At 31.9% G+C, this 22,098-nt stretch overlaps 1 protein-coding gene across 2 annotated transcripts; it reads right to left on the minus strand.

The window, feature by feature from the left end:
- Positions 1-2,457: 2,457 nt before the first annotated feature.
- On the minus strand, positions 2,458-22,094 carry LOC143063522 (D-ribitol-5-phosphate cytidylyltransferase-like). Of its 2 annotated transcripts, none has more exons than XM_076235721.1 (10): positions 22,020-22,094; positions 20,031-20,172; positions 19,469-19,629; positions 18,917-19,017; positions 17,817-17,966; positions 16,766-16,870; positions 15,567-15,612; positions 15,070-15,155; positions 10,554-10,841; positions 2,458-4,419 (listed from the first exon to the last, which is right to left on the minus strand). In XM_076235721.1, the coding sequence occupies exons 2-10, from the start codon at positions 20,162-20,164 to the stop codon at positions 4,324-4,326; spliced, it is 1,167 nt and encodes a 388-aa protein (XP_076091836.1). In that variant the 5' UTR covers positions 20,165-20,172; positions 22,020-22,094; the 3' UTR covers positions 2,458-4,323. The 2 variants fall into 2 exon arrangements, with proteins under 2 accessions (XP_076091836.1, XP_076091837.1); XM_076235722.1 differs by lacking the exon at positions 22,020-22,094 and adding an exon at positions 20,544-20,972.
- Positions 22,095-22,098: the final 4 nt, after the last annotated feature.

A 22,098-nucleotide genomic window follows, 5' to 3' on the forward strand; every position in this document is an offset into this window, starting at 1 on the left:
CCTTAACATTTTGCTTAAAAAGGAAAGAATTGCAAGTGAAATTATATCTCAAACCATTACAGCTTCACTCTACACATCTGCATTAATAATTCGAAAACCAGAATTAGAAATTCCAGACATTTCGTTGATACCGTCTCTACTATTGACTCCTTCAACTTACTATATTTATATGTATGACAGCAAACATGATATTTTGTTAACTAGTGGTCCTAATCCTACATATTTGTGGGACAACTCGGGTTTAGGGTATCATTTCAATAAATCAGCCATCATGCATATATGGATGGCTCTGAATCATTTCCAATTGTTACCAAGTATTGATCCTGCACACATTGAATTGATTCAACAAAGTTCAAATTTTCAAAATCTCTGTGAAACTAATGGTTTGGAACTGGCCAAAATAGCTAGTCAGATACAATTTCAGTCAAAATTTGTTAAACCAGAGACATTTGGCCACAAGAATCGAAATACAAAACGATTGGAATCTTCAAGGAACATTACCCCACATAAAAACTCAACAAACAAATATGGTTGAGAATCACTATAAACTGATAAAAGCCTGACAAGTTTTTGTCTAAACTATGTGTCACCTTTCATCAAAGGGAGAAAAACTCACATACAGATGTTGAAGGTCAGAAATTTTGATCTTTTGACTAACCTTTGCTAACATGTAAGCTTATGATAATTCACATGTGTGTGTATAGGAATGTTGCATACAATCATAACCTTGATATGATTTTGATATTTGACCATGAGGTCAATACATGGTTAGGTTTTCCAAACCTTATAAGTTGAGCAGGGCTTTTTTTTTTAATTTTCATTGTACATTATTACATAACATGTATTTTGTGGCGATGTTATTGAATAAAATTGCAGATCTCAATTATTTATTAGTTCATTTAAACACACAAAGCAAAGGAACAGGGGTATTATTGCTGTTCTTCATCTAAAATTCACAGTAAGTCCTTCAACACAGGGCAAAACAGTCACCTCACTGCAAGTTTAAACAAGAATGTGTCCTCAGTACACGAATGCCCCACTCGCACTATCATTTTCTATGTTCAGTGGACCGTGAAATTGGGGTAAAATCTCTTATTTGGCATTAAAATTAGAAAGATCATATCATAGGGAACATGTGTACCAAGTTTGAAGTCGATTGGACTTCAACTTCATCAAAAACTACCTCGACCAAAAACTTTAACCTGAAGCGGGACAGACGGACGAACGAACAGACGAACGAACGAACAGACGGACGGACGAACGAACGAACGAACGGACGCACAGACCAGAAAACATAATGCCCCTCTACTATCGTAGGTGGGGCATAAAAAAAAACTACCACTCTATGCAAACAAAAGATCATGCCACAACTGTTAACTGAAGAACAAAACAATAAAGTTATCTCAATAAAAAGAGATCTGGCAAAGAAATCAAACATTTACTGTCATCATTTAGACTGAAAATCACAATTTTGAAAAAAATTACATTACAAACATTCAGAAAACTACAGGGCATTCCAAGATAATGTTTTTATAACTTGGCACAAATAAGACCATTGGTTTTACCGTTTGAATGGCTTTACACTAGTAATTTTGGGGCCCTTTATAGCTTGTTGTTTGGTGTGAGCCAAGCCTCTGTGTTGAAGGCCGTACATTTACCTTTAATGGTTTACTTTTATAAATTGTTATTTGGATGGAGAGTTGTCTCATTGGCACTCACACCACATCTTCCTATATCTATATAGGGCAAATCATTCGGATAGACTTTGTAAGCCTTAACACCACAAACTGAAGAACATACCAGAATTTAATACATACTTTTAAAAACAAAAATGTTCCTACACATAGATGTAAATATCAATGTATATAGAATAAATATAGGTAATCAAATGAAAGGTGAAGTACTACTGGTCCTATAGCTAGAAGTACACCTTTTGACAGAAAATTTTTAATAATAAAAAACTGAACGAAATCTAAAAAGGATGGCATATATTGATTTAATCTCCAATATAAATTAAGTACCTGTTTAAGTATATCTGAATTTCTAGTAACCGTTACTGAGCGCTCTGATATGTATATAACTATATACAGACTTGGTACAAGCATTTTCTTATGTAGAAAATGGTGAATAAAACCTGGTTTTATAGCTAGCTAAACCTCTCACTTGTATGAGCCCTCTCACATGCAAGAATGATGATATAAACTACAATGTACTATATTTCATGATGTTGACCAAAATTTACTGTCAGGTACCACTATAGACACAGGAATTCTTCACCACCAACTCATTAAAAACTAGTGGAATCTGCACCAACAATTTACTGGAACTAAAAAACAGTGAAATTTTCACCACCAATTCATTTAAAACAGCTTGGGTAATTAGATCATGTATGCTGTGGTCTTTAATGATACAGGTAGAAGGCATTGTTTTAATAACAGCAATACAATACCAAAAGTATATTTATTGCACATTATCATATGTTAAATGTAAATGCTTGGAACCAGCTGTTAATAACATAGTACAACCTACTGCAGCACCAACAGGTCTGAATCACTTGTTTGGGTATCATTAATTGAATGAAATTTGCAAATCTGGACCCCCAAACAAGATAGCGTAAAAAATTTGTTGTAGGGTTCATAATGGAAAGGCCAAAATTATTTCAAGTATGAAATGTATCACTTTTCTCTACTTACATTTTGCTTAAGGTCAATCATCGGTATATATTCCCTCAGATAGAATTTTCTTATACTTTGCCAAAATGAAGATTTTACAATGCTTTTTTCAAAAATATAATAAAAAGTATTGGTCACCCTGATATTTTTTAAGCTACAATTTGCAAAGATTGTTAATGAAAAAACACATTTTTATTTATAAGAAGAAATCTATGAGATAGAATTTTGAAATAAAATATAAGAAGATAGGTTTTATAATATGCTTAAAGAAAATAAAAAACAAGAATGTGTCCATAGTACACGGATGCCCCACTCGCATTATCATTTTCTATGTTCAGTAGACCGTGAAATTGGGGTCAAAACTCTAATTTGGCAATTAAATTAGAAAGATCATATCATAGGGAACATGTGTACTAAGTTTGAAGTTGATTGGACTTCAACTTCTTCAAAAACTACCTTGACCAAAAACTTTAACCTGAAACTTGCACTATTATTTTCTATGTTCAGTGGACCATGAAATTGGGGTCAAAACTTTAATTTGGAATTAAAATTAGAAAGATCATATTATAGGGAACATGTGTACTAAGTTTCAAGTTGATTAGACTTCAACTTCTTCCAAAACTACCTTGACCAAAAACTTTAACCTGAAGCGAACGGACGAATGGACGCACAGACGGACGGAGGCACAGACCAGAAAACATAATGCCCCTCTACTATCGTAGGTGGGGCATAAAAACTAGAGACTCTAAAGAGCCTGTGTCACTCACCTTGGTCTATGTGCATATTAAACAAAGGACACAGATGGATTCATGACAAAATTGTGTTTTTGGTGTTGGTGATGTGTTTGTAGATCTTACTTTTATAATGAGATCAGCTCAACACACAAAAAGCGTAAAAGACCTATACAATACAATAATGCTTTGTTTAAAAATATTCTTTCACTTAGACATATACAAAATACAGTCACATTTATATACATGTACAGAGATCAAGTAAAAAATAAACAAATCTAAAAAATGAATATAAAAAATTACTAGATATTATACTACTTAAACTAACTTTGAAATGAACAAAGATACTTTTGAGTACTTTTGTGCATACAGTGTTCCATAAATAAGTGTCTATATTGCACATCAACAAAGTTATAAATATATAAATCATTAAAGCAACTTAGCATATATGTAAATATATCTAAAAAAAAAAAAACACAGAATCTACTGAAATAATGAAAACAATTCTATACCTTCATAAATCATTATTTCAATACACAAATAATGCCCCCAATTGCATGAAACATGATGTTATAAAGGAATATAACTCCAGAACAGTAAAAGAGATGCTTACCAAATTCATACATAATCTGTATTTTGTGGTAACATGGGGTTTAAGTTTCATAAAATTTAGTTGGGGCAAACTAAAGTTCAAGGAGGCAAACCAATTTCATGAAATAAGAACAATGCAGACAAGAGTAGAACTTAATGCCCCTCCCCAAAGGCAGGGGCATAAAAATGCTACTTTACTTGTATTGTAATGGTTCATTTACACTGTGCTCAATTGTAAAACTAATTTGTCAAGTGGTATTTAAACATTCGTCTGAAAATCCCCAAAAACAATACCATTTGAAAAACATATATAATTTAAAAAGAAAATGTTAAGAAACAAATAAAACTTGTCCAGATAAGACTGGGTCCCTGTTCCACACAACACTAGTAACCATTTCTGTCAGTTGTTCAGTTTGAGAATCATTCTGCAAAAAAAAAAAATTGAACATATTAAAGAACTAATTTATATTAAAAGAAATTTAGAAAATATATGTACATTTTTAGAACACAAATGCATCAGATTGTTTTTAGATTGGGGGCTGCGACCATTTCTGTTTATGTATAAAAATAATACAATAATGTACATAATTTGAGAGTAATGATTTTACAAATTATTTTAGTTTATATTTCAGGAATTATGAATTTGGAAGATCAGAAGAAATGAAAAAAGAGCATGAAATTTCAATTTTTATTTTTCTAAAATTCAGCCAAGTTTAAGTTGGCGGATAAGTAAACCAACAAATTAAAAAAACCTTGCCTACAAGGCCGTAACTACCAATGAGGCAAGTGAGGCAATTGCCTCACTAAAATTTCGAGACTGATTGTTTTTATGGTAATTAAATATGAAATATAATTGTCATTTGTTGTTCTGTCTCAACCTTAATTTCCATAACTTGTCATCATTCCTTTTAAATTATTATTCACGGTGGGTATGGTTGTCCTGCGAGAGAACGTACTGTGCTGGTGATTTGGTCCTGTCAGGTGCTGGTGGGTCCTGATTCTGTGCTGGTGGGTTTGTTTACATTGTATCAGAACGGCAATAAAACGACTGTTTTGTTGCTTAATTTTTCTCTGATGCGTCATAAGTACTATGCAAAATATATTACAACAATACTATATTGCAAAAGTCGTACAAGTTCGTTAAACGGAATTGTCCTGACGCTGTGCTGGTGATAAGAAAAACGGTCCTGGTACTGTGCTCCAATGTCCTGGTTCTGTGCCTTTATATTTTAGTTAAAACAAGCATATATTCAAGATCATTGATGCTGCATTGTTATTGACTAATTAACTGTTGTCTGCTTTCTTGAAATTGACATTGTTGTGAATCTGTTTACTGTTATTATGAGAGAAAAAATACACCTATTTTTTTTAATTTTTTTTTTTAAATTAACTGTAATTTTATTTATTGGCCTGTTGATGGAACCCTTCTTGCCCCTTTTAAGATAAGAAAATATGTTAACGATTTTCGGGATTACGATCATTTTGCAAGATTACCAAAATACGTTGTAATTTATACAATACTTATATAATGCAGATGATGTGGTATGTTTGTTGTCAATGGAAAAATTTCCATAAGAAACCAAAGAAAGTATGTGTTAACAACCATACGTCATCGTACGACCTTCAACAATAACCGATAAAATAAAAATGCAAATGTTTTGCATAAAAATGGAGAGCAAAAATATCGAACAAAGGACTTACTGGGCGTTTGAATCATATGTCTTTAGCAGCTTTAAACACATTTGTTTGTGATCAATTGAGTGCTGACTATAAGAATGACAATAGTATTGCGGGTTTGCTGGTTTTGGGGGTTTTTTTCGGGGGAGGGGGGAGGAGGGGGGATAAGTTAATACGAGGTTACAGTGAAAGTTTTAAGCTTGGAATAGTTTCCCGTAAGATTTAAAAGTTGTATTTTAAAAGAAAAATGTATCTTATAGCTATTAAGAATCACTTGCTGTATCTGTGAGATATTTTCAACATTTCTTTTTGTCTGAAGGGTTATCAGGTATTTTTTTCGAAAACCTAGTACACACTAACAAAACTAAGATTTCTTAGCTTTTTCATTTCAAAATTCCAAAATAGCTTGTTAGCTAAACCGTGAGGTCATTGTTAGGTAAGGTAAAGTACCCTCCTTTCGAAGTAGCCTGGTCCTACAGACAGAAAGATGTGTCATTTGTCGGACTAGTCCACTCTTAAAGTAGGGTAGTTTACATAACTTACAATGACTTTTCTGTTCAGCAAGCAAGATAACCAAAGTAATCCCTTTGTCTACACACTCATTGAAATTGGCTGTAATATTGCAAAAGTTCAAGCGATTGGGGCAAACTTACCGAGTAAAAAAAATCAAAATGTCTATCTTCCTTGCACATTTTAGAAAATTCAGATCAGATAACGAAACTGGGTCCAGCAACATTTATAAGCAATTTAAGATTTTGACCCTCACAGTTTCCATTCACCACAAATATTCTCGTTACAACGAATCATTTAAATACAAAAATACGAGTTGCAGCCTTTGGTTATCTATTTTAAAATAATTGTATACGGATAAAGTTATGAAAGGCAGCAGGGTCACCTGGGTGAGGAGTCCATGTCATCTGAAATAAATGCTAAGCATATATCTAGATAGCGACAGATAACCATGACATTAAAAAACTCTCTTCTTTTCGATTTTTTTCCGAACAAATTGACACATAAAATGAATTAAATAGTATTGTGGAATTTTTAACTTGTGTTCAATTCATTGGTTACACCTTTTACTAGAATAACAATCCTGTCAAGTATGAGCTGGGTAAAATATTTCAGAAAAGAAGATGGAAATGTGAAAGTTTCAGTGCGTCAGGTGCAACAGCATACGAACAGCTAACATGCCTCGTCAGGGTGGAAGCTAAAAAGTCCACGGAAATTTGATTTAAAACCTTTATTCGTTCCAACAAAGTTAATGATATTTTGTTGAGGATTTAACCATCTACGACAACAAGATTTTTTTTTTTTTTTAGAATTTACAGCTCTTCTATAAATACATGCAAAGCAAACCTTGATTAAATTGCTTGCTATGATTGTTTGGATGGTTGTAAACGACAGGTAAGTAGTATGTTTACTATACACTAGAATTTGTTTGGACAATAAACATTAACTTCAATTCCTGTCAGTTTGTATTTGTCCAATCAAATCCCAGTATGTATTGAAACTCCGCCTACCTATTGTTTGAAAATATCCTTGTAGCAAACATAGCAAGCAAGTCAATCAAAGTTATTTTTTGCATGCTTTTAAAGAAGAGTTTTACTATATAATGCAAAGAAGCGTTTAAGTCTTTCGCCAAAAAATACTATCAATTTTTTTTTGTCCTATGTAAACTTCCGTACCATTTCCTTCCATTCATGATCATTAAATTGAACTGTAAAATATTTCTTGGTACCTTCTTAATTCCTTTATAAGTCTTATGTAAACATAATTATGACAATAACTATTGTGAGCACAAGATTCACTGCACACTTTTAATTATAGTTCTGCTTAATCAAACATTAAAATGTGAACTTAAATTTTGAGACTTTTTTAATCGACACGATTGGGATTTTTGCATATGAGAACATGGTTTATCTATTAGTTGAAAATGCGGCTTTGAACTAGCTTTCAGTACCTGTGAGCATTTGTTGTTCAATAATGTGTGTCTTTGTGTTATTATTTTTGTGATAAATTGTTGTTTTGCTACACCACTGTAACAATGAAGGAGGAAATGGGGGGGGGGGGGTTGAGTAAGTGGGGAGGGGTATGCGGAGCGCTAACAAACATGTCTATGCAGCATGGGCTTTGATCAATGTTGAAGCATCAATGTAAGGGGCATTTAATTATCTTAATAAAACTATTTTTATTTCAGATAGTATATATTATTATCTCATATTGGACGAAAGAGGTTGCCCTGTTATGTAATTGTGTAATACAAGTAACGATCATTTGAAAACACATATTAAACAGCCAAATGGATGCACAAGAGCTAAAATAGGAGTCATAGATCCTATTGACAATAATTATCTGCCCAATTTTATTGATTTTGTAACATTTGTTTCAAATATGAGCAACTTCTTATCCAAAATCACCAGCACCGTATCAGGACCCACCAGCACAATGACAGGACCCACCAGCACAGTATCAGGACATGAATAAATTGAAAAAATGCTAAATTTTAATAAATTGCAATGTTTTTTTCACAAAATAGTTTTGTCGTGTGGATTGCGGTATAGAAAGCGGACTCTATGAGCATTTTTGTTTTATTTTTTCAGTTCGAGATTTTCTGAAAATGAGCATTTTTGTGTTACGCTTACTGAAACAGTTTAGAGGGTCAACTTTTTAATGGTTTACATATGAACCCATAAGAAGCAAAATTGAAAAATCTCAACTGTTTTCTTCTATTTTTTATGAGTGAAAACGTCAAAAATCATTATTTTCGTCTTTGTTTACATTTTTTCATTGATCACCAGCACCCGTCAGGACCGAATCACCAGCACAGAACATTCTCTCGCAGGACAACCATACCCACCGTGATTATTTCTGGATATAACTCAGCATCCAAACGGGTGATGTCTCTCGATTACATCAACCTAGTAACGATAATCATTGTGGCGCGATCGCTGGTTAAAAAACAGGCTCTTGAAGAAAAAAATAAAAGCGATACTAAAGGTAAATAAGGAATAATTCTAGTAAACTAATGCTGTTTGTTAACAGAATCTGAGTATTGAATATAACTTCATTGGAACTAATCCAAAAACAATAAGTAAGCTGACAGCCTGACAAATCAAGTACTGGGCATTGCAAGGGGACAGTCCTGTCTGCATATTCCTTTCTCCGTTTCACCAACTTTACTTGTTCTCTGTTTACAGATAAACAAAACATAAATAATATGAAACATGCATGGATTAATTTTTATCCATGTTTCTTCAACCTTAAAAATTGAAAGAACATCCCGTATTCCAATTTGATTTTATTGAGGAACGGTAGTACCTTTAAAACGGGATTTTGTCTTTACTTATTCGGGACTACGGAATTTCTTGTTTTTATATTCGGGATTTCGGAATCGGACACCCCCAACCACTAACCCCTAAATTTATAGATTTTGGAACTAACATATCTTACCACCGACTATTTCCAGAGACCTACATGTAAACGGTGAAAACTCCATTCCAATTCCCCTGTACCCATATCATACAAGTAAATTAACTCCAGATAGAATCATATTCATGTCTCTTATCCCATTCTATCCTTAGTTTGGTTACTCTTTGTCAGCATAAATGCGAGTTTAATATTTTGTAACAGCGACAGTATGATGATGCTAACAGGAAAGCTAAATTCCTCAAGTTTTTACCGACACTATAAAAAAGAAGATGTGGTATGATTGCCAATGAGACAACTATCCACAAAAGACCAAAATGACACAGACATTAACAACTACTGTTACTACCGATGCATGCTGCTACCGAATTGGTAATGGAGAAAGAATCAGAAAAAGACGTCGATCATTATGTTGATGATAGCGTGCTACCGCTAAAAACACAGTCTGCTCTGAAACGATTGAAAACTTGGGAAAGGGCATGCATGAGTGGCGAAATATTGTGCTGTCTTGCCATGCTCAATGTTCATCGCGATAAGGATGTCAGCAGACAAAATATTCTGAAACCATTTGACGAAACCGGCCATAGAAAAATTGGCAAACTCTACTGAAGCGATGTTTGTTCGAAGTTCTGGCGACAGACTCAAATTGATATTTGAATGTTTATCTGACATTTAAATTTAAATAAAATTGTTAAAATTTAGTGTTAGTAAATTTTTCTAAATATGAAAAATTTATATAAAAAGTGTCAAAATTTAAAACATTGTCAAGCTCTCTTGAAATGCCTAGAATGCATGATTTTGCACCATTCATTTCATACTCTCGCAAAAAAATTTCGCCTCGCTTCGCTCGGCTCAATTATTTTGCCTCACTAAAATAAAAGGTCTAGTTACGGCCTTGGCCTAGTTACAGGAATGTTACATTGCAATCAATAGGGAAGACGAAAAACACTTTATGTTACATTCTTAACATATAAATTGGCATTGCAACCAACAATATGTCAAATCTTTATTTTATTATTTGTTTTAAGGTGGTACCTAACACTACAGGGAGATAACTCTGTAAAATCAGCTTAATGTTTTAATCACGTTGTATTGTTAAGGAATATTAAGCTTCCGAATGATCAAAATTAGCGTTTGTCAAACTGCTATAATATTCAATGAAATTTTTCTGATGAAATAGTTGGTTCAATTTTTTTTTAAATTCTATATTTTTGTCAAAGGGTCAAAGTAAATATTTTGTAAAAAATATGAAAATTAAACGAGCCATATTAATTTTAGTCAAGGTGTTGGGTACTACCTTAAATTGATGACAAACATATATCTTTCACTTCTTGATATTGGCAGACATCATTTTTCAAAGTATTTGAAAAGCATTTTTTTATTTTTTATTTAAAGATTAAACAAGTTAGTTATGTTTCTCTCTGATTGTGTTAGAAAATTGCATCTCGATAATTACCTGATAAACAACACAGAAAACAAGTGTTTCTTTGTCTTGATGTTTTTTCTTGAGGTTTTGCATCAATCTTATAATCGTGAGATGATAACTTTCACATGGGATTTCTCTCACAACTAACATCAATACTCTGTCCAGTAAATAGTGGGCAGAATTATTACAATGGCTGATAAACTCATCAGAACATGCCATCATATGTTGTGTTAAATTTTCATTGCAATCCATCACATGAATAAAAACTGAGGGTTCTATACTGTTTTCTTTGTTTTGGTCTTCTTGTGGCTGATGTACCTAAAAATACCTGTACATATTAAATAAACACATAACACAATAAAATATATTTTAATGAGATACAGAGTTAGGTGTTGGGTTTCTGTTTAATGACCTATCTTATATTGTCTACATATACATATTGTATTTTAATGAATTATTTTTTTTCACTTGTTCTACAAATCAAAAGTGGATTTCATTATTATTATTCTTGGAGCTGTTCCTATATTTGCTTAAGCCATGAAAACAAGTTTGTAGAATTGCCCAACACGCAAGGACTGTTTCTACGCTCCAGGGCAATTATTTAGCTCAACTGGCCCAATTGGTCAAGTTGACCAAATGTTAATAAATGTAATCAAAGTGCTGGATAGCACCTGTGGAAAGATTGAAAGAGTAGTTTGAATAATTTCATATCAAGGTGTGGTGGGGACAAAAGAACATTAATAAAACGGTATTGCTGAAAATTGCATAAACAGCAGGGTTTTAGCAGGAATAAAAGTGCTTTTCCAGTATGAAGATAAAATGAGCTCAAATTAAATAATATGGGTCTCTTAATTTGCACAATTTTATTTAAACTGCAGTTTATATCTTATCCAAATAATGTTGCCTGTTTTGAACATATTTAAAAAAAAAAAAATCAAAATCAAAAATTTTTCTAGTAAATGTTACCAATTCCTTGTACAGGTTGTAAGACATAAGTTCTAGACCAACCTCTAAGAACTTTAAAGTGTCAACAAATGTAATCTAAAAATGTTGTTTTGGGGCATTTTGTTAGTTGAAACGTAGGTTATATTACATTGAAGATTAAAAGTTGTAGAGTGCCTTTTGATCAATTTATAAAGTATTTATTCAGCACAGAGCATTGAAAATGTACTTTTTCAACGTAAACAAATTTAAAAAACTTATTTTATTGAAATGCAGATTTTTCTTGATAGCAAAAATATATATTCACTCCTTATAAAAATTCAAATGACTAAAATAGACATAATGATTGATGGGGAATAATTTAATAAAAAAAATGGTTTGTTATAAATATAAGTTTTAAAATTTTAAAACTGTTTCAAGCCAATTTCTGATAAAAAAAAAAGGTGAACTAACCTAAATTGTTGATTGATTACAGATGATTATTGGAAATTTATCAAGTAAATTATAGGCCTAACTTGAATACCTTTTATATATTCATATTTATATTTATATTTAATTTTTTTTTAAAGATTGTGTTAATCCTTAATTAATCATTTATCTTTCAGACATAATTTATAAATCACTTTATGTAATGTAGATAAAAAGTAATAGGCAACAAATAAATCTATCATCCTTATATATCAAACATCTAATATATACATTTGTGTATTCAGGTCAAATATTTGTGTATTGAGATATTTATTGGGTCTGTACAATTATGTAACACTGATGTTGATAAGTAATGTGGTCAACTTGATTGACAGTTTATGAGGTGGGGCATTGTAATTTAAGGTCCACCTTGTCCTTGATTGTTTGGTGATGACAGTTGTCAATCATACTAGTATTGTATCAATACTCAATTACCTAATCAAAATCCTTAAAAAAAGCCTGCACATCAACACACCTGAACTACATACATTCTTGAATGAACTGCTCCAAAAATATACCTATTTTTCACAGTTTATATGTGTATTATGTGCATATACATGAGAACTATAGGGAACTATATTTCAGTGTGAATACATGCAGTAATACATTTTTTATGCCCCACCTACGATAGTAGAGGGGCATTATGTTTTCTGGTCTGTGCGTCCGTTCGTTCGTTCGTCCGTCCGTCTGTTCTTTCGTCTGTTCGTTCGTCCGTCTGTCCCGCTTCAGGTTAAAGTTTTTGGTCAAGGTAGTTTTTGATGAAGTTGAAGTCCAATCAACTTGAAACTTAGTACACATGTTCCTTATGATATGATCTTTCTAATTTTAAAGCCAAATTAAACTTTTGACCCCAATTTCACGGTCCACTGAACATAGAAAATGAAAGTGCATGTTTCAGGTTAAAGTTTTTGGTCAAGGTAGTTTTTGATGAAGTTGAAGTCCAATCAACTTGAAACTTAGTACACATGCTCTCTATGATATTATCTTTCTAATTTTAATGCCTAATTATATTTTTTATCCAATTTCACGGTCCATTGAACATGGAAAATGATAGTGGGAGTGGGGCATCCGTGTACTTTGGACACATTCTTGTTTAGTAGCTAACCTGTCCTATTGTTAGGGAGGCCAGTGCCTAAGGAAAGATTTAGAACAAGTTCCAATCTTTCCAAAAACTGTCAGAAGACTTCTTATAGGAGTTATTGCCCTAAATGAATAATCTTACCTTTTTATCATGTTTGCCTATTATCTTGAAAACAAATAAATAGAGGAAAACTTTAAACTGAAATAAATATCAGCATCTCGGAACAAGTCTATCATGGTCAAAATCTTTCGTCGACTCCTTTACGTCATTGCTCTTTGACCGCGATTTTTACCCATATTTGTGTTTTTGTCTAATATATAGATAGACACATAGATTAGCAAAAATTATCAGCAAGACAAGATGTACAATTAAGACAATATGCAGGAAATGTCTGACCATTCCTTATTGGAGTAATTGACCTTTAAGATAATTTTCACCAATTTTTTTTTGGATTTTGCCTTTTGCCTTACTTGATAAAAATTATAATAGATATATAAATAGACACTTTAAATCACAATAATGATCAGCAAGTCATGATCTACTAACAAGTAAAACTTAGGTGAAATAGTTAGTAGACTGTCAGGCTTAATAGGAGTGATTGCACTTAAATAAGGATTTCATGGATTTTTCTAGCATACACAGGGACGGTTATTCAGACCCATTCCCAACCGCATAAACCCTACATTTTCCCAAATTTTGGGAGCAAAATTCCCCAACGATCACAAAATTCATTTTCATCCTTATTATTTATGACAGAAATGTTTATTTTGTTCAACCGCTAGCTTTATGCCAAATATAGGGAACAAGTAATGTGCAAATCCGAGTAAAAACATATATTGACTGACAAAACAACATTGAAAATCAATGGCTGGAGGGGGGGGGGAGTAAATATTTATCACCTGTGTTCTTTAAGAAATCTATATTTTGACAATAAAATAAACTTGAGTGCCTTGTAAGTATCCTAATTTATTTTCACTAAAAAAGAAAAGATTTAATGAATTAATCACACTTAAACTAACATCTGGTTTATTGGTTGTTTTTCACAATTTCATTAAAAATCGTGTTAAAAATTCTCAAAATACCAAGATAAACCCCTGGATTTGTTTGTTCTTGTTGTGTTTCGTGCAAAAACTAAAGATAATTGAGAGAAACTAAACAGACTAAATGATCAATTACAAGATCAACAAAACAAAACAGAGATTTTTGTCATGAATTCTATTCTCATCAACAATGTTTGAGTGTCCTTGTTTAATATGCACATAGAACAAATTTACCAAGGTAAGTAACACAGGCTCTTGATAGCATTTAGTTGTTTTTACAAATGAAAGAGACGCTTTTATACAATTATCAACAAGGTTTTGATTGTCAGATAATTTCTTTTAAAATTTTCATTTGAGTTATCTCCCCCTAAATTAAATGTGTTGCTATTTTTGGAAAATAAATTGTATAGCATTTATATTAAAAAAATTTTGCAAATTCAGAAATTATTGTGATGTTTTTATTATTGCAAAAAATGTCAAATCTTGCTTTTTTCAGTCAAATTATTCAAATCATCAATGACAACAGCAGTCATCCAAATCATTACACATCCACAATACATAGAAATAAAGCAGACAAATAAATCAATGAAATGAAGACCAAGTCACCTCTAGACACCTAGTTTTATTTTTGCTAACTTGTTTTGTAGGGTTTTTGCTCATTGATAGACTTTTGCTTAAAGTTATTCATAAACGAGGGTGGTAAAGGGTTATTTTCGTACAACGTGTTTTGCCATTTTTATTTCAAGTGCAGCCATGAAAAAGGTTGGTTATTCATGGTGTTTCGTGAAATCGGTAAAAAGATTAACGTGCAATCAATTTTTAGTTGTTCATTCATCGTGAAATGGCAATTTAATTTCAAGTTCTGTAGTGTAGATAGCCCCCTTTACATCCCTCATAATCACTATATAAAAATGATGAGATTTGCCAATAAGACAACTATCTACCAGAGTTCAAATGAAACCCGTAACTTCATCTACACAGCATGAACAATATTTAAATTACTTTATGATCTCACCTTTAATTTTTTTTGCTGTAATTGTTTAGTCAGTGACTCTCTTAAACGAACGTCTTCACATTTCAAACATACAGAAATGTCAGATTCTGAAGAAAAAAAAAGATAAAATCATATTTCTTTAATAAATACTTTAATAGTGATCTGTTTTCATTCATTACATATGAATCATGAAAAAACAGATGTCTTTTTTTTTAATTAACTTCTTGACAATAGTCATAAACAGCTACAAGCATTTTATAACAGCATAAATATAAATAAGATAGGTTTCACATTTATATGATTGCAAAAATAAACCTAAACTATTCACCACTATACAGACTATAGGACAAGAATGCAAACAACCATCCAGCACTGTACGGCTTTCAACAATGAGCAAAACCTATAGCCTATCTTAAGCTATACATGTACAAACTTTTAAAGGAGAGGTGTGCTAGCAGCTCCTGACTAGCCAATGATGTAAAAGAATTTTACATTTTTTACATTACATGTATCAATACCTTTCAGAACTCCTTCTGCAGCATATATATCCTTCTTGTGAGTAACCTGCAAAGAATAAGTTTACAGTATAATCACTATTAATTCATGGAGAAAAGAAAAATAATCCAGACCGTTCTATTTTGTGTGTAATCTTGTAAAAGATTAATAGAATTGATAACACAGAATTTTTAGTGTTTATTTCACAATTTCAAAGGTTGTACAATTTGTTCTTTTAAAGTATAATAATTACATTAGATGTAGGTTTCATTATAATACATTATTCTGATTGGCTAACTGCACATCACATGTTATTCCGTAAACAATTGCATTAGACAATAAAATTAATCATGCATAATGACACGAGGTCCCGCAATAAAGTGCACAGGTGAATTAAATAAAACTTGATAAAAATCGTGTTTTCATGATCCTAGCTAAAAAATGTAATTATAAGTATTGAATGCTTCTTTTTGTAACTTTATAGGGTTGTAAAAGCGTTGACCGTGCATACATTTTTAGAATGAAGCGCTTCCGCGCTTCATACAAAATGTACTTCGGTCAACCCTTTTACACCCCAATAAATTTACAAGAAGAAGCATTCAATTCTTAAATGATTTATTTTTTTTGTAATTTCTTTCCAATAAAAAAAAGTTTGGAGAACACATTTAATACCAAAATTTTTGTCAAAAGTGAGGAAAAAAAGTTCAATATACTCCTGGTCAAACGGTTTTTTTTACATTTTTTTTTCTTAATTATGTTAAAATATCTGTCTTTTTATAAAACAGCCTTTAAAACTTAAAGTAGGGGTTGGTTTCATGCCTTTCTCAGGCAGAAAATGTCTGGTCAATTTTTAAATGTCTGGAATATATGACCGTTTTGGAATCTACTGATTTCTGGCATCCCCTCATTTTCTAAATTTGTTCCTATGTTTGGTAAAAGAATAAGTCTTCACACAGAGATGTCTCTTGGACAGTCTGATGCACAAAAACTCAATTTGGTTCTTAATATTGTATAAAATGAAAGGATAGATTTTAAAAAAGGGTATTTCTTCATTCAAATATGAAACTTGTATCAAATGATGAAGGGAAAAGAAAATTCATTTAGGATCATAATCACAATATTTCTTTGCAAGACTTGGAAGCTAAATATATTTGATAAAATAAGTTTTACAAAATTAAATAAATAATGCTTAATGCAGAAGATACAACTGATGTAAACTAACTTTCCATAAATTACTTGATCCTTCCACCAGTCTAGCTTTAACTCCAGAATACTTGGATGCTAAGAGCAGGCATTCTGTACCATAATCAAAATCATAATCTGTCGCCTGCAAAGATTAATTATTTAGTATCATTATTCAGTTGACATATCTTTTTGTAATATTAATTAAATTGAGAATGGAAATGGGGAATATGTCAAAGAGACAACAACCCAACAAAAGAGAAGATAGCAGCCGACGGTAACCATTTGTTTCGTTCTAGATACAACTTTGAGCATACTTCTAAATGACCATCTATTTATATCCCACATATATTTTTATTAAGACAGCTATTCTTATAAATATCATTTTCAATACCCTGTATATATTTGTCATTTGGGGAAGTTTACTCTATGTACATTGGTATGAAGCTACAACTCTAGAGTGAAATAAAGGTCAAGTGGTTTGGGTTTTTTTTGTAATTTTTTTAATAATCAAATGTTTATCAAACAAAACATGCCCTTTATAGCTTGCTGTTCATTGTGAGCCAAGGCTCAGTGTTGAAGACTGTACTTTGACCTATAATGGTTAACTTTTACAAATTATGACTTGGACAGAGAGTTACCACATCGTCTTGTATCTATATATGATTGATTGATTGATTTTTGGTGTTTAAATGCCACTTTTAAGCAGGGCAGTTAGGCTATATCATGGCGGACATTTTTTATTGGTGGAGGAAACTGGAGTGCCCAGAAAAAACCATGACCTTCGATATGAAAACTGACAATCCATGTCAATGAAGATTGGAGTTGAATGCACCCACACAAGCAGGGTTCAAACTCACAACCTCAGTGTTGACTGGCTAGTGGTTACAGAAGTAACAACTGAGCCCCCCTGGTTTGCAATAAGACCACCCCTAGTTTGCTAAAGACCAGACTAAGTTTCATTGGTTTGTTCAAACAGTTGTAAAAATATCACATGATCACTAAAAAGATTTTTTAACAAAACTTCAATAATCTGACATAAATATTGAAAAAATAATATGAAAAAAAATCCAGATGCAAACAATACTAACCTTCTGATAAGCTGTGGATATAACACTATAATGAAATCCTTGAGGCATTTCACTAGCTCTGTATTTGTGTCTGTCTAATGACTCCTCTAAACATCCATCAGAATCAGGGGCAATAACTGTTGATATCAATGGTCTGTAAACACCCGATGCCTGAATAATTGACATAATTTTAACAGGTAAAAGATAATATACATGTAAACAAAAAATTAATTCAACATCAGTTCTCAGTGTAAGTATGTCAGTAGTTTAAACATATGCTATAGAAGCTTAATTAACAGAGAGTCATCATTATGCACTTATGCATCTAAAATATGATTTTCCAAAACATAAGGTCTATACCTATTGATTTAATTTACATTTATTATAATGAGGGTGTTATCTGACGAGCATAGCGTATGTTTAAGTGTATGTGTATTACATAAATTATCCAGTGGTAACCCTGGTGTATACTATAGTATGACAGGCTGTGATTACGACCTTTATCTATATAATGTATTGTATGCTGTTGAATTTTCTATGTTCTATATTCAGTTTGTGCTCAATATATTTTAAAATATCTGGATGGTGCAGAATGGTTCAATAAAATAACACAATCTACAAGTACTTTTACACTTTGTTTAAAGTAGTACCTAACACTACAGGGAGATAACTCTGTAAAATCAGCTAAACGTTTTAATAACTTGTGTTGTTAAGCATGTTAAGGGAATATTAAGCTTCTCAATGATGAAAATTAGTGTTTGTCAAACTGCTATATAACCAGTTTTAACTTTTTCTGATAAAATGGTTGTTTCAAATTTTTTGAAATTTTTATATTTTTGTCAAAGGGTCAAAGTAAATACCTTGTCAAAATTTTATGAAAATTAAACAAGCCAAATTAATTTTAGTGAAGGTGTTTGGTACCACCTTAACAAACTTGTCATTTTCATTCACTTCAGAACAAAATTTCTGGGATCTCCCTACTTTGATGTATATAAATAAACAAAGCTTGTGAAAATATAGTTTTTTTAAGCCATGTCAAAACAAAGATTTTGCATATTAAATAAATATTTCATATTTCACAATCTGATTTTATAAAACAGAAAATCTTGTTAATTTTAAACCTGGTGTTCCTTTGCTGCCATGGCAATCTGTGTTATGGTTTTTTCATCTGTAAACATTCTGACAGCATCGTGGATGAGAACCACATCATCAGGTTTACAAACTGAAAGATACACAACTAGAGATGAATATCTAAAAATAAAGAACCAAAATTAGGGTCACTGAGACATCAAACATATATAATCTCAATGGTATCAGTTACTTAAAAAGATTTTAACACTGAATAATTCTCTATAAGTAATATTTATAAAGATGAGATACAAGGTTTTTTTCAATGTTACTGAAAACCCTTAAGTGACTTTTAGTTTTAAAAAAACGTTGATTGATTAAAACTTGTTCCAATTTTTCTTCTTTTTTATATTTCCCATAAAGTGCTCTGTTATTGTGTACATATCTCAACTGATTTGAAATTGTATGATATTTTGTTTTTTTTGTGTTAATAAGCACTTTTTTCTACATGCCTTTTTTTGTATGCAAAATCTTCGTAAACATTGAGGAAACAGATTCATTCATACATTCACTTAAAAAATCAAGTTATGCAACATAAAATGTACCTGTTTCCAGTGCTTTGACACCATTATAAATTGACCTGTGTCTTGTTGGAGATCCAGTAACTAACTTCACTTTAGTAAATTTATATTTTGTTAGTAAACTCTGCATGAACTCCAGATAACTCACATCAACCACAACGACAATCATTTTTATCCAGCTTAGTCTGAAAATTGGAAAAAAGACTGAAATTTAAATAGCACATAATTCATTGAATAGCACATTCACCTTGCAGAATTATAAAATGCCTCGAATTCATAGCTTGCTTTTGTAAGGTAAAATTTGAAGATATTCAACTTGTTCAATGCTAATCCTCTGGGCTTGCCATAATTCCTAACTTTAATTAACCATTCAAATATTCATCGGTTTGTCTAAATTCATGTTGGGTAAAATCTGAGTATAAAAAATCTTTTACAATATTTGGAGTGTCCATGCATTTCCATTTTTACATATATCTATGAAATCTGTGTATTGTGTGGTGTAATCATGGTAATAGAGGTCTGTTTTGTAATTTACAGTGTTGTTTTGGTGTATTTATTTCCATTCTAACATAGCACAAACATATACCTATGAAAACTATGTATTGTGTAGAGTATAAGAGGTCTGTTTAGGACTTTGCAATATTGTTTAGGTGTGTCCATTTCCATTCTTACACCACATCCACTGGCAGGTAAAACCACACAAACATTTTCTAAATCCATTTTTGAAACTGAAAAATATATACATGTAACTCATAAAACTGTTTGACACATATTTTACAAATGTGCTGCATTTGTTTGCACCTGTCCTAAGTCCCGGACCTGGAGTCCGTTACACAAAAAACTTATGATTAAGATTGATCGAAAGTAGTAAACAATTCAGTATAATTAGGATACATCGGACTTAGTCGTAAATTTTTTTGTGAAACTAACTCCTGTTGTTCAGTGGTAATTGATGTGGAAATTCATAGGTGTTTCTCATTTCTTGTTTTTATTAAATAGACTTTATAATAAAATAACGATTTTGTAAAAAAGGGGGATGGCAAAAAAATGTATTGTCCCAAGTGCCTTTGGATATTTAGGGATATCTTAATTCTTTTACCTGTTTACTGCTTAAACAACAATGTTTAAAACATTCTTGATGAGAGCCATGGTGTAGTGGTTATAGTGCATCGGACTACTAACACAAAGGTTCCTGGTTCGATTCCTGTTCCGGGATGAAAATTTCAGGTACTGAATTAGTATGGATAGTAAAATTAGGTATTTTCTCTGAGTTGTTTAAATCACTAGAAACTAGGTGAGACGAATTCGAGTCCGTTTGCGCCCATTCACGTTCGCACCCACTCATGTTCGCCCCCTTTCACTTTCTCGCCCTACATGTTCGCACCCAAAGTCTGTTCGCACCCTACATGTTCGCCCCCAATTTTAATTGGTTTTGTGTTTAATAACTATAGCTTTGTAATCAAGTTTTGGCAAGTGTATTCTTATATTTGTTGTCATTGTCTCAAAATAAAGTGAGACAGCATTTTTTTTTTGTACATTTTGTACATGTAGTATAAATCTTAATCATGTTTTGGATAGTGTATTGTTAAAAAAAAAAAATTAATCCTTTCTAAATAAAGTGGGATTGTCAACGTTTTATTTTGTGTTGAATAGCTCTTAATCATGTTTTGGTTAGTGTATTGCTATAATTTTGTTTCATTGACTTGTTTCAAAATAAAGTGAGATTCTGACTATGTTTTTTTTTGTGTGTTGAATAAATTTTATCATGTTTTGGTTATAATAGTGTATTGCTATATTTTATTGTTTCAGATCAAAGGGACCAAGCTGTTAAAAACAATTATCTTTTGTGTTTTTCATTTAAAATCTTGAATGTTTTACTTACACCAAAGCAATTTATAACAACAATCATGATTTTCCAATTATTCAACTGGAATTTGAATTAAAATTGGGCGCGAACGTGTAGAGTGCGAACAGACCTTGGGTGCAAAAGTGCGAGGTGTAAACGTGTCGGGTGCGAAAGTGTATTGGGCGCAAACGAACCTGATACCAGGTGAAACATGCACAGAAGTGATAGATATGTATTATAAATATAGAAAATTGAATATTTGAATCAACAACAAAAAAATATCTGTATCCAATACCCAAGCGCCTGTGAATTTAGGGCTCTCCCTTGGCATCATTTGCAAGTATGGTCTTGAGGAAACGATGATAGTCCGTCAAATGAGGATGATAAATGGCTGGCTGGACGTGTTCAGAGGGAGCCATATATCTCTTGCAAGTTAAAGACACCCTTGTAGATTTCGAAAAAGAGCAGGCTAATGCTGCTACAAGGCAGCACACGCACCGGCAAAGTGGAAAGGGATTAATATAAGTTGCAAAACTTGCTTCCCAATCCACTATAAACTAATACATGAAATATGTTTAAACTAAACGAAAACATTTTTTTATAAGGTTCGAATTTTTGGGAACTTTTTGCATTTGTCCAAGGTAAAAATAGTACTACTTTATGCCTTGGAACAGTATATCTCCCTATTTGCTCCTGTTTATACTTTGATTTTCAATATTTAAATTTTACCTTTTTTACCACGTGTATTTGTTGTTGTTTATGCGGAAAATAGAAGCAATATCTATAACGGGTAATTTGATTGGACACT

The sequence above is a fragment of the Mytilus galloprovincialis genome, chromosome 2, assembly GCF_965363235.1.
Source record: "Mytilus galloprovincialis chromosome 2, xbMytGall1.hap1.1, whole genome shotgun sequence".
NCBI lineage: Eukaryota > Metazoa > Mollusca > Bivalvia > Mytilida > Mytilidae > Mytilus > Mytilus galloprovincialis.